Here is a 14,063-nt window from a genome sequence, read left to right as displayed (position 1 = left end):
GGGGCTGACATTTTTGTAGTTTTAGGATTTAGGTTACAAATTAGAAAAAGGGCAGTAATAGTCCCTAAAAATTTATTATTTTATTTATTTAATATTTGATTTTTTTAAATTATACGGATTGTAATGAAAAATTTAAATTGGTTAAGTGTCAATTTAAAGATGAACTAAATATAAGGCTTGATCTAGACTTTTTTCCATGTTGTTAGTGGAGAGTGAAACACACTCTAGGGGGCGCGACTGGGAAAATGCTGCCGAGGGATTTTTTTGATACGAAAACGCAAATTTTGGGTTTATTTGTACCAAAAGCGGCGAGAATGACTCATTTAATATTTCGTGTCAAGTTGAGGGGGTGAATTGATCCTTTGTTCGTTGATTTTTTATTCCAAGTATTTATTGTTAAAAATAAATAAATTCCTTTGCTTGCATGATTGAACGACAGCTACGAAAAAAAATGCAATATTACTATTATGTCATTTATCACATGACCGAAATATTAAAGTGTAATGATGGAAATGCTAGCTCCACCAAATCCATATGCTTATTATATAATATTATCTAGAAGGCCTTAGGGTTCAAATTATAGTACTATTTGCAGTTGCAGGAAATTAAATTGAATTTTCTTTTTAATAACTAGACCAGGAAGAGCGCTTGTGACAGAAAATGAATCCACAATTTTGATAGATTTTTATTGAACGTTTATAACATTTGAATTATAACTCATCGGTTGAAATTAAAATAAATTTATACATTCACGCATTCTTATCATATCTATAAGGCAAACTTTTGAAAATTCTTTATTTATAACAGATTTAAAAAAAAAAAATTATCATTTGGCCAGTTTCTGTTTTAATGTTTTCCGTTTCAGTATATTAGTATACATCATTACGGAGAAAAGTCTGAAAGAGTAGAGAAACTAGAGCTTTCAAAGCAGATTCCACTTTATTTTTAGTATCATCATTTGATTGCGTTGGCAAGAAATATTAGACATAAAGCGATATTAACACCTCACCAAATTTGACAATTATTAATCTTAGTATTTTGTTAAATGGTGATGATTAGCTCAACAATTAGGTTTTGCTAATTGATTATATTAGAAATTAAAAACAACAAATATAATAGTAGAGCTTTAGTTAGTCTAATGATAGGACCAGCCAGTTGAACCGGGAATAGGCAAGCTATCCGATTTGATTCACTCCAAAAACATGAATTCCAATTGAACCAGATTGAACCGCCAGCTGAACAAGCGGTTGAACTTATATTCAAATTTATTTTTGTATGGTATTAACTTCAACTTTTACCGGTAGCTTTATCGGTTCAATTTTTAAAACACTGATGGATAACCAAGAATGCAAAGCATATGTAAAACAAAAAAGACAAGTAAAAGCAGAAATTCAAATTAAAGATATATAGATAAATTGGTCATAACATAAAGCATGAGATCAATAGCAGAAAATTGAAAGGGAAAAGAAAGAGAAAATGAAGAAAAGCCATATATTTTGAGATTTATTATACATATTTTGCAATAATTTCTTGAATCACCGGAGCTGTGGAAGCAATGGCATCAGCAACCTGCAACACTTGCACAACTTGAATCACTGCTGTCGGTACCGGAACAACCATGCCTGCTATTTGCACCACCGGAATCAACCAATAAGGTAGTACCATTCTTTTTTTCTTCTTCTTCTTCTTCTTCTAATTTTTTCAATTCTGAGTTTTGTTTGTTAATAATAATTCAAGAAATTAATTACACTTGTAATTTATACTAGATTTTCAATGTGGAAGCATTGAATTCTCATCTCTTGAAAATATAATATTGTAGTATTTATTAACATTGATATATGCATGAAGATTGACTGTTTATGTGCTTGTAGTTTCTCGAAACCTGAGAATGCAATTACCAATAACATGCATCCAATCCATGGAATCCCATTTCTTGAGATTAATTTCATCAGAATCAAAGTTTTTTAATCTCTCTCTACCAAATTAATTAAAAGTTACTTCGAATTCGATTACGTGATTTTGGCAGATTTGTGAAAGTAATAAATTTACTCGGTGGTTCCAAAGAAAATGGAATTTTTCTTAACAATTGAAGGCTTTCAATAAGTACATTTTAAAGAACTTCCAACTCCAAGGACCTGAAAATACTCAACTTTATTTTCTGAGTCTTAGTTGGAGGGACTATTCTTCAGCAACAAATGTAGCACTGTTGCTATGGACTCTGTCACTAGCCTTCTTTGCCTGCAAGTCGAGGAGATAAATTATACTTCTAGTGTGACTGGTGATGTGACATGAAATCAAAAACTTATTGGTAAAATTTACTTACTTCTTTCTCCCAATTAGTGCTCAGAGTTACTGTTGACAGACCGATTACTTGTACAAACAATGCAACTATAAGTCCTGTCCACAGCCCCTGTATAACCAATTTCATGCCATGATGAATACAATTTCAATCCAAGTGTTTTGCAATTTAAGATATAAAATTACCTTTCCTCCAAAGTGGTATACAAAAGCTAATAGAATAGAACAGGGAATGCCAATAAGATAGTAAGCTCCCAAATTAATCATAGCTCCAAGCTTTTGCCATCCACATCCTCTACAAGTTCCTGAAAAGTGGTATTTCAGTCCATATTAGCTAGAGCTGAGGCCTAGCTTGTAATTCGTATCCGCCTGTTTTGCCGGGTTTCGACACTTCATTTTTCTATCTAATTCGGTTCTAATCCAAAAGCGTGTTTGACTGATCAGTTTTTACGCGGATTTGAACTTTCATTTTTGGTTACAATCTATGTAGGTAAAACACCCGACCCAAGTTTGTATGGATCTCGGGTTTAGATAGTGAAGTTAAGATCCTAATCGGATCTGGGACAGCCTTAAACGTATATGTAAAAAAGTCAGGCCCAGTTGGACTCGGCCTGAACCTGCTCGAACATGGCCAATGATCAGGTATATACACACCTGAAAGCACACACTGAATGGCATCCAGGAAATGAGAAGCTGCAACTAATATCAGCATTTGCCCCACGTATTTGACCACTCGTTCTTCTGTACTGTACAAATAGCCCCACAGATTACGGCCTAGTATCAGGGTGCTGGATATCGCAATACCTGCCGTAGCAATCATGAATATCGCAACACATACGGATAGCCAAGCTGCCCTTGGTTGTCCAGCACCGAGTTCATTTGATACTCTTGTACTAAACACATGACCAAGAAAATGCGAAAAAAATACTGTCAGATGAAATAGGCAAAAGTAACAGTTCTCAATTTAGCCGAAGCTCACCTTATAGCTCCACTGAGTCCTAAGGGTATCATGAATGTCATTGCACATGTGTTTAGACTGTCAAACAAAGCACAATTGGTCAGAATTAATTTTGATATAGTGAATTGGAATATTGATTCAAAGTGTTAATTTCTTGTTGAGTTAAACCTGATGGATAGGACTGATGTTTCAAGTTTTGGATTAGGAAGAAGACCTGATAACAGAACCATCATCTCGAATGACCAAATCTCTAAGCTATTTCATCAACAAAGATAACAGTTCAAATTAATTTGATAAAAGCATAAACTTCATGGAAACAGAAACACTGAAATGGAAAACGTTCTAATGAAAAAACAGCGAAATGAGAGGTATAGTTTGATAAGTTTCTGTGCAACATAGATAAAAGCTATGTTGTTCAGAAACTTATCAAGTCTTGCGTTTCAGCGTTTCATTTTTATTTTGGAAACCCTTTTAAAACACAGAAACTTCATTTATAGTCTATATTTTTGAAAACATATTTTTTTCCATTTTCTGTTTCAGAGATAAGAGGTGCCAACACCCAGTCGGATTAGTATGATAAAGTATAAGAATCATGAAAGTTCTGGATTACCTGAGCATTACAGCTGAAGGAATTGCCAATTTAAGATAATTGGGAATTCCATGAAGGGCTTGTCTAGAAAAGCCAGTCCAAGTCTTCTTACAGGAAGAGGATATGCTGACATAAAGTATTAATAGGATTGCATAAATCCAATAAGAAATAGCATTTGCCAATGCAGCACCTTTATTTCCAAGCCCTGATTTAAAAACAAGAATCCAACAAATGAATATGTGAAGCAAAGTTGTAATTCCTGAGCAAATCATCATTGGAATCACATTGTTTTGTGTCTGCAGGAATCTGAGAAGACATTCTTGAATGGCGAAAGCGAAAATTGATGGAATCATAAAAAGAGCATAGTGTCCGGCCTCAGCTGCTATTTCTGGATCTTGCCCGAAGAACAGAAGAATCTCGCCTGCGTTTGCCCATATAACGGCAAGAGGAATGCTGACAAGTAGAAGAACAATCATTGCCCTCTGCAAGAGTATACCAAGCATATGATATTGCTTTGCTCCATAAGCCTGACCACAGAATGTATCTAATCCACTTGCCATTCCTTTCTGTTCATATCACAGAAAAAAGCCATCATAGTTTGTAAAAAAAGTGATATAAAAATAGCAAATTCGCGCTAACTTAGTGGTATTGAGTTCAGCTCGAGGACTATGAGGTTTCGAGTTTGAACCATATTACGGAAAAGAAGTAACATCACAAAACTTAAAAATCAAAACAATTGGGTGTAGTTCGAGTTTGAGATTTCGAGTTTGATTCATAGTTCATACAAATAAACCTGAGTTCGGAGAACGAAGAGATAAGTAGACCCCTCCGAGAATGTGGTCAGAAATCCATAATAGAGTCCGACCATAAATGGCAAATTAAATATCTTCATGCATACGGATACTAGACGAAAATATGAAGTTGAGTTTAACCAAATGATCTTACCAACAAACTGAAGCCAGTAACCGAAGCAAAAGACGTGGCCATAGAAGCACCAGCAAGTGATAGCTCACCAAGATGACCGACAAACATAACTGAAATGACCTGTAAAAGATATATCAAGAAATTTACTGAGACAAGAGGACCGGCCAACTTGAGCTGCCTTTTCAGTTCTATGAAAAACTCATCTGCAGTAAATCTGTGCTTTTGTTCTGATAATCTTCCACCTTCGGAGATTAATAATGGCGATTCAATACTTGGTTTTTCTTCTTGTGCCTCCATTTTTAGCTTCTCCTACGATTGTAAATCACTCTTTAGAGTCAAAACCATTTAATACTCTTTTTTTCTTTGGCTTAATCATCCAACAAAAGCCCTACATTTTTTACTTTTTCTGTTTATAGCTCAAACTTTAAAAATCATTAATTTTATCCCATTTCTCAATTCAAATTTCAATTTTAATCATTTATAATTCAATTTATGGGTGGAAACAAAATTCAAATATGTCATTAATATTGTTTTATATTTTTACAATTTACCTCTTTACCATAAAAAATTTCAAAGAGAAAAGGCTAAAAAATAACCTTAATGTTGCCACTCAAACTTTATATTTTTTGAGACTAATTATGATCCTCATATAACTAAAATCTAAAATTTGCACCCCTCTCATGTTAATGTTTTAACTTAAGAAACTTAGGATATTTTCGGTCAATAGTAAACGGATATTTTTCGATTATGGATATTTTCGGTCGGTTTTCGGTTCGAGTTTAGAGATATCCAGAATCCGTGCATCAATTGGCTGTCTAGTGTAGTTTCTTGTTAAAATCACAATGTTTAAAAATCGGTCAAAACCTGGATTCACCGAAAAAATCCAATTTTCGATGAAATGGTCAAAACAGGCTTTTTTTTTCTTCAGAAAATGCATTTGTGTCCTCTACCTAGGTGTTTTGTTTTCTTTCATCCATGTGGATTTTCTTTCTCTCTCATATAAATAATTACTTCTAACACATTATTTTCTCTATAATATCACATGTCAACTCTCATAAAAATAATGTGAGCTATCATACTCTAAAATATTAATTATTTATAATTATATTTCACATAAAAAAATTATATTTATTTTTTATTTAAATATATTATAATTTTTTAATTTATAAAATTTTATATTATGTTTTATAATTTTATAATTATTAAAATTAAAAAATCATATATTTATTTCTTTCATATAAGACAATTTTTCTATATGCTCTTGAATATTATTATTTATAATTACATTTCACACAATAAATTATTTTTTAAGTTATAAAATAAAATTATGATGAATATCAAAATTGAAAGTTATTTTTTAAAAAGTTATATTTTTTCTTTGTCATACAATAAAATTATTATATGTACACCTAAATGTTGATCAATTATAATTGTATTCATATTTAGTAATTAATTCTATTTAAATGTGCGTCATAATTTTTATATATAAAATCTTGATTGTATAACTTTAATTTAATAATAATTACTATTAAAATTTAAAAAATTAATTTTTTTCTCATTTTAGTATAACTATTCTATATATTCTTAAGCATTGATTATTTACAATTATATTTTATATAATAAAATTAAACAACTATTTTACTTAAACATCTTATTATTGATGGAAACCGATTCCAATCATAACTATAGTAGAATCGAGTCGCATAAGATATATCCTCTGGGAGAATGTCACGACCCAAAATATTGAGCCGCAACCGGCGATAGGGAACAGAAGTGGTAGTTCCGGAACCCGTAGCAAGTCTTAAATCACTATTAATTTTTCGCAAATAATAAACAATTAACATAAAGCAAAAAAAGCAAGTATACATAACATGTATACACAAACATTTACACTAACTGTTCAAAAACCTCGCGGGCTCTAGTTACCGTACCTTGTACGAACTGGCCTCGCGGTACTATATCCATCAGTTAGTGTATCCAACATATCACCGGCATCTGGTGCCGTGCACAACATAAAAAAAACACGTAGCCTACAAAAACCTATAAACAGGACAGCAAGGATATGTACAATAAAAATACACTGCTGTGTAGGCTACGACTCTGTCAACGCGGGACTACTACTGCAGCATTCACAGAAGTCAGAAACTATACATATACAGCTGACTTCTGGACTTCAAAATTGGCCTCTAACTAAGTCCACACACTAAGCACCTGGAAACAGCAAAGGTGAGGGGTCAGTATTTGGGAAAATACTGAGTGAGTTGACATTTACTAACGGTATTAATATAAAAACATAGCATCGCATTTCAAGAAAACAATAATATGAAACATATAAACATGTATTTGATCCGTACAAAACTAATATCCTAGCATGCGACACATCTCTCAAATAATCATATATCATTTAACCCAATCGTAAATATCAATTGCGAGTCCAACTCGCTGTTGGCCCAGCCACTAGATACGGGGACTCCAGATTACACCGTAGCCGAGTACTCACTCGTATCAGAAACCCAATCGTAAATTTCATATTCATCAACAGCTCCCAGCTGTGTCAAGTCATTTCTCAAATGCAAACATACTAGACTGACTCGATACTGGTGATCACACAGCCTATTGACACCCAATAGGTAGCTAGTTTCTTCGGATCGCATATTAGTTCTCGTATATAAACTTAATAGAAACATATAACATTTCAATCAAATTATATAACATACGATGCGTATAAACAATATATATATCTATATAAAATATCTTTAATATATAATACACGAAAGTAAATACAACTCACAGTGACCGCAATCCAATCAATAATGTGGTCGATGAAATGATATGCCCTCGCTATCCCATGTCTACTGACCTCTCTGCTCTGACACGTCTGATAAATCGTTTAATAGTCAGACGTGAAACTAGTAATTTTACTCACATAATACTTCTAAGTTTTAGGGTTTAATTTCATTTTAAACTTATTTACGTATTCGATAACTTTAATCGTATAGTCGACTTCGCGAATACCATTTCTCATAATTGAGAATCGCTTAATGTCCTTGACGTTTTCCATTACTATTAGTTATCTAAAACGTCGAGCTAATCTCAAGATTAATGATTCTCAAAGTCCAAAATCTGTCCATTAGCGTCCAATTACTCTAAACGTCAAACTCCTAGGTCAATTATAGCTTGTATTCGCGTGGGGGTGAGTTGGGGTGCACGGGTGTGCGTTTTGGTGGGTGCGCGATCGTGCAACCAAGTACACGTTCGTGCACCTCAGGGGTACACGTTCGTGTACTATGAAAAGTACACGTTCGTGTACATCAGTACACGATCGTGTACCTTGCTAGGTGCACGTTCGTGTACTTCCAGTACACGTTCGTGCACCACGTGCACAGCCCCGGAAATCAGATTTTCCGGGGTTTCACCACAATCCCGACGTGCTAAACATACCCACGCTCAATACCCATGTCTCGGTTTCTTCACAAACATCATAATAACCTCAAAATCATTAAATTACAACCTAAACTCAATCCTAACCCAAAACAGCCAACAATTCATCATTTTCATGCAAAAACCCGACCTCTTACCTTAATTTAATGGCCGGAGATGATAGAGCTTTCAATTCTGAAGAAATCGCCGCTTGAATCGCTCGAATCGGACGTCGAACGGAGAAACGGCGGCGAAACGACGGAAATCGGCGATAGCTTTCCGTTTTCTCTCGATCCTTCTCTGATCTTCTTTCTGATTCAATTCCAAAACCTTATATGTTAAGGTTAAAAACTCACTTTGGTCCTTATTCTTTTTCTTTATGTCACGACCCAAAATATTGAGCCGCAACCGGCGCTAGGGAACGGGAGTGGTAGCTCCGGAACCCGTAGCCAGCCTTAAATCACTATTAATTTTTCGCAAATGATAAACAAGCAACAGTAAACAACGGAAGCCAATATACATATATATCACATAAACCAATATTTACACTAACTGTTCAAAACCTCGCGGGCTCTAGTTACCGTACCTCGTACGAACTGGCCTCGCGGTACTATATACATCAGTTAGTGTATCCAACATATCACTGGCACCTAGTGCCGTGCACAACATATAAAATACGTAGCCTACAAAAACATATAAACTGGACAGCAAGTAATATGTACACTCAATGTGTACTGCTGTCTAGGCTACGACTCTATCGACGCGGGACCACTACTGCAGCATTCACAGAAGTCAGATACTACACATACACAGCTGACTTCTAGACTTCAAAATTGGCCTCTAGCTAGGTCCACATACTAAGTACCTGAAAACATCAAAGGTGAGGGGTCAGTATTTGGGAAAATACTGAGTGAGTTTGCATTTACTAACGGTATTATTATAGAAATATAGCATCGCATTTTAAATCAACATTAATACAAAAATACATATGAACAAGTACTCGATCCTTTCGAAACTAAAATCCTGAAACATAACGTAACTCACTATTATTCAAATCATACTGATTCCAATAGTCTGACCCGGGAGCGTTCACGTTCAACCACGTCAGTCAGAACATATCTCTTAATCCCAAAGTGGCACTAGATACGGGGCTCAGGTTACTCTAACCGAGTTCACTCTCGTGGGGCTCAGGTTATTTTAACCGAGTTCACTCTCGTATCAAATTCATGTTTTAACTTTCATAATCATATCATCCATGCATATCAGATCGTACCTCATAGTCAGACACGCTAGACTGACTCAATTACTGGTGATCACACAGCCTATTGACACCCAATAGGTAGCTAGTTTCGTTGGATCGTATACTAGGTTCTCGTACATAAAACTTAATCAAAACATGTAGCATATCAACAATTCATATATATATATATATATAGTGCGATGCATATAAACAGTATGTATATATAATATGATATCAAAATAATATTAATCGATAATACACGAAAGTAAAGTGCAACTCACAGTGACCGCAATCCAATCACAAATATGGTCGATGAAATGATATGCCCTCGCTATCCCACGTCTACTGACCTCTCTGCTCGCTGACACGTCTGATAAATAATTAATACTTAATGATTAGACGTGAATCTCATATTCCTATACGTATAATACTTTTAAGTTTTAGGGTTTAGTTTCATTAGATTCCACTTCTAGTTCGCTCGTAAACTCAATGATCCTTAGTCGTACTTACGACTTATCGAGTACTATTCCTCGTACTCGAGAACTATATAACTTTCTTAACTGAATTCTTACTTATCATATTAACATTCATTTCTATAATGTTTTATATTCATTTTAAAACATTTGACTGAGTGTCATGCCCAAATCAAGCTATCGGAAGCTCATTTTCACTCCCGGAGGTCCCCCGGAGATCCGGGTCAAGTTAGGGCACGTCGTGTCACCTTGGCACGTCGTGCCCTTCCATTTTTGTGAAGGGCACGTCGTGCCCTTCATGGTGCACGTCGTGCACCCTTGTGGTGCACGTCGTGCACCCTGTGGTGCACGACGTGCTGAAGTGCAGCACGTCGTGCACCGACGTGTGCAGCGTTTTTCCAACGCTTCCGAACCATTTCCGGGGCTCTAAAACTCCCAAAACTCATACCAATACATACCCAAATCATTTTAATCCATAACTCATCGTTTTACACTTCAAAAACATCAAAACCGACAAGTTTAAGCTTAACCTCAAATCTTAAAAAGAAACAGCCCCAAAACCTACTGTTTTCGCACCATATATCGATCTCTTACCTTGATTTGATGCCCGGGAAAGATGGAGCTTTCAATTCCGAAGAGATCGCTGCGAAAATCGTCCGAAACGGACGCCGAACGGAGAAACGGCGGCGAAGCGACGGTGAGGAACGATGAAGCTTCTGGATTTCCTTCTCCTCTCTTCTTCTGATTCCTCTTCATTCATAATTCTTTTAATATATATGATTTGGTTAAATTATTACTTTAACCCTTATTTTCTTCATTTGTTATTAATTATCCTTTAAACGTTTCTTTCGTACGATTTAGTCCATAGCTAAATCGTTTAACACTTTAATTTTAACGTATACGTATTATTTATATCCAATAAATAATACGAAACTCGATATTAAAACTTTTCCGTCAAAACCTACAAATTTCCATTTTCGACACAAAGTGGCTAAATTACCACTTTGGTCCCTGTACTTATTTTGCGCTTTTCTCGACACTTTCCTTTTAATTCCAATTCTAACTTTAGAATTGAAATATAACCTTGATTTCCACATAACTAATTTCCCAAAACCGACCTACTAAAACTTATTTATCTTAATTTTATCGGATAACTTTCCGATGTCGCCACTCTGGCGACTCAAAATTGGACACGTGGTCCAATTAGTTAATTAATTATTTTGGGGTATTACATTCTTCCCCCCTTATAAAAATTCGTCCTCGAATTTTCATAAAACTCTTTGGGATCTTAAAATCGTCCTTATAATTTTCTTGACGTCCATTACTACGTGTCAGACGTAGTTTCTTCTTTTACTTTAAATCTTAGCTCTCACTTATAGTTATGACTTCGTACTTATTGTTAATCGATTATCTATTTTGTTCATAGTAACTTCTTGCCGTTGCATAGTTGAGAATCTTCTCATTGCTACTTTCGTTTCATTTGTCGTCTTCCCCGAAATAGAATAGCCTTGGACGTATCCTTGATGTCGTAGTCCTTGCGTCATTGCTATCTGATTGTTACTAATCATTGTCTAACATTTTCTCGTTCCATCATTTCATTCCCAGTAGCCATGGGGTTGCTACTCGTCTTCTTTATACATGAATAGTCACGACGTGTTGATTCCATCTTTAATAACGTACTTACTTTATTCATACTCCTATGAGTATTTTCCTTTCGTAATCACAATCTACGTCTTTTAATCTTTACTATCATCTAACGATATCATCCTTCTTCCTTACTGATTATCGTCGTTTCATACTTCTTTCTACCGTTATCTGACATCTCATTCCTGATTAATTAACCTCTTTCAACTTGTACCCTGTCTAGCACAGTTACTGTCTCTTAACATAGCTAAACTTGATACATCCTTCACTATCTTCCATTTCTTATTCTTTCGCTTCTTTAAGCTATCGTAAACTTCACGTCGTTCTATTAGTCGTGATCCTTTGTTCCTTACCATTATCTTAGACACGTAATTCACGTTACTTCTGATCGTATGGCTTGTACAGTCTCCCTTGTTCACTAATATTACTCATATTCTTATCCCCTTCACTTTCACCTAATTGTTTCTTTGGAGTTTACCTTAAATCTCTTATTGACTTTTCATTCAATGATGTTCTTCCTTTACGTCACAGTTCCTTATTCAAGATGACCTCATAAGAATCTTACATGCTTCTTTAGCATTTAACTATTTCGAGAACTTTATCGCTAATTAGCCTTCGCTTAACTTCATCTTTACCTTTAATCCTTAACGGATTCAGTAGATCCTTAATATCTTATTTACTTCCTTTCTCGTCATTCCTTTTTATTGTATAAAAATTTTCTCTTTCATCTTATACTTCTGTTTCTTACTTTCAAATAGCTTTACGATTTTATTCTTACTCTTCGAGGTATCATCTTAGTACTGGTTATGATCGCTTCTTGGAAATAGTTAATTTCTATCTGTCCAATAGCAATGAAATATTATCTTATCCTTTACTTACTGTATTCATTACGTCTTTTCTTTGTTTATAGCAATTCTATTGCTACTGTTCTATTTTGACGATCTTTCTGATATGTAACTAGAACTTTCCATTTTCTAATCACCTTACTAACTTTAAGGGTGTATAAGTTTTTCCCATTATACGTTCTTTCATATTATCTACCATTTTTACATTTACTGACACGTATACTTTATACGTGTGTTCTTCTCCTTATACTAGAGTTTCATAACTTAACTCTTCTCCTTTCTGTTAACACAACTTATAACTCTTAATGCTGATATAGTGACTTCACTTAATATCAGTCAATTAGCATCACTTATCTTTTGATCTATCTCATTTCAAACTTTCACGTCTTACAAGATTATCTTCTTCGTCGTTTCGTATTCCTTCTTCTTCTGCTTCTGTATCTTCAAACACTGATATTGATAAGGTTATATATCCTTAAAATATCACTTGATGTTCATCATTCATATTATCATTTTTTTTTTATACTTTTAATTTCTCTCTTCCGATATGACTCTCGATCGCAGTATTATTTATCTCAACATAAGGATATTCATTATATTCTTCATCCTTGCGTACTCCTACGTTTCTTTCATCTAACATGACTTTCTGTTATTTCATCCCTTATTCCATCATAAGGATAAATATTGTATCCTTAAATATTGTCAGCGCATCGCATCTTAACTGCGTATGCTCTCTGTCGATAACTCTTTATTCACATTCTCCTTTAGCTTTACTAGCTTTGTTGCAATTAATCGTTAACATGGCTTTGTTCTATTATTGGAGTTTCTTTTACAATTTTATTCTTATTTATTAAGAATCTTTTATTATTCGTCGCATAGTTTCACATCTGAGTTCACTTATCAAACAAAAGATTTCAAAACATTCTTTGGCTGGCCAGCTCTTTTAAATCACTTTTCATAAATCGTTTGAAATCATTAGTACAATTGTAGCTCAGAGTGATGACGCCTCTCATCACCAAAGAGTTGCTCAAAATCACATTTTTCTGCATTATTATAAAGATATGATGCATGATCTACACTTTGAAAATCATTTTCTTATGCATTCCTATCGTGATTATGCAATATCGTATGCGATGTCTGAGCACAGTTGTACTGAAAAAAATATCATAAAAACTTCAAAATTTTCATAAAATCATAAGTTTACTCCAGATTGTACACTCTGCGACTATCGACGACTTTCTTTATGCTTGTTGAGTATATTTCAAATTTTTGTATTGCTGTTATTTTCTGTCGTTTTACTGACTGTTCCTCTGTCACATCACTTCTTTCTCCATATCTCTGATAACTTAATTTAATTCAACATTTTCTACTGCTGTAATCACCACAACCACTTCTTTAACACTCTGTACCATGTCCTATACAAACGCAGGTACTGATGTTTCACATCGATTCCCTGTTGGTAACCCATCTCTTTCTTCACAACTTCTAGAACGTAATACAGGAATTACGTTCGCGATAAATGTATTATTTATCATTTATTATATTAATGTTTTTGTAAATTATGTTTATATATTCATTTCTTAAGCACGTGTTTATTAATATCGCTTCCTATAGGCCCTACCTATCTGAGGTATTATCCTATAGGTACATTCTACTCATTATGCTCTATCAT

At 34.4% G+C, this 14,063-nt stretch overlaps 1 protein-coding gene across 2 annotated transcripts; it reads right to left on the bottom strand.

The window, feature by feature from the left end:
* Positions 1 to 2,056: 2,056 nt before the first annotated feature.
* Positions 2,057 to 5,114, bottom strand: LOC126669110 (protein DETOXIFICATION 16-like). 2 transcript variants are annotated; one of them, XM_050362453.2, is made up of 8 exons: positions 4,791 to 5,114; positions 3,867 to 4,411; positions 3,425 to 3,511; positions 3,278 to 3,334; positions 2,953 to 3,191; positions 2,485 to 2,603; positions 2,324 to 2,410; positions 2,057 to 2,238 (listed from the first exon to the last, which is right to left on the bottom strand). In XM_050362453.2, the coding sequence occupies exons 1-8, from the start codon at positions 5,064 to 5,066 to the stop codon at positions 2,179 to 2,181; spliced, it is 1,470 nt and encodes a 489-aa protein (XP_050218410.1). In that variant the 5' UTR covers positions 5,067 to 5,114; the 3' UTR covers positions 2,057 to 2,178. The 2 variants fall into 2 exon arrangements, with proteins under 2 accessions (XP_050218410.1, XP_050218411.1); XM_050362454.2 differs by lacking the exon at positions 4,791 to 5,114 and adding an exon at positions 4,639 to 4,771.
* Positions 5,115 to 14,063: the final 8,949 nt, after the last annotated feature.

Source organism: Mercurialis annua, linkage group LG2 (assembly GCF_937616625.2).
Source record: "Mercurialis annua linkage group LG2, ddMerAnnu1.2, whole genome shotgun sequence".
In the NCBI taxonomy this organism is placed as follows: Eukaryota; Viridiplantae; Streptophyta; class Magnoliopsida; order Malpighiales; family Euphorbiaceae; genus Mercurialis; species Mercurialis annua.
This window is presented reverse-complemented; position numbering and strand designations above follow the sequence as displayed.

Excerpts from the sequence above, each read along its gene's own strand:
- LOC126669110 (XM_050362453.2), bottom strand. The coding sequence starts at position 5,066 with ATGGAGGCACAAGAAGAAAAACCAAGTATTGAATCGCCATTATTAATC. Across the intron at positions 4,412-4,790 it reads TTACTGGCTTCAGTTTGTTG|AAAGGAATGGCAAGTGGATT; the intron begins GTAAGATCATTT and ends TGATATGAACAG. Across the intron at positions 2,239-2,323 it reads GCACTAATTGGGAGAAAGAA|GCAAAGAAGGCTAGTGACAG; the intron begins GTAAGTAAATTT and ends CTCGACTTGCAG.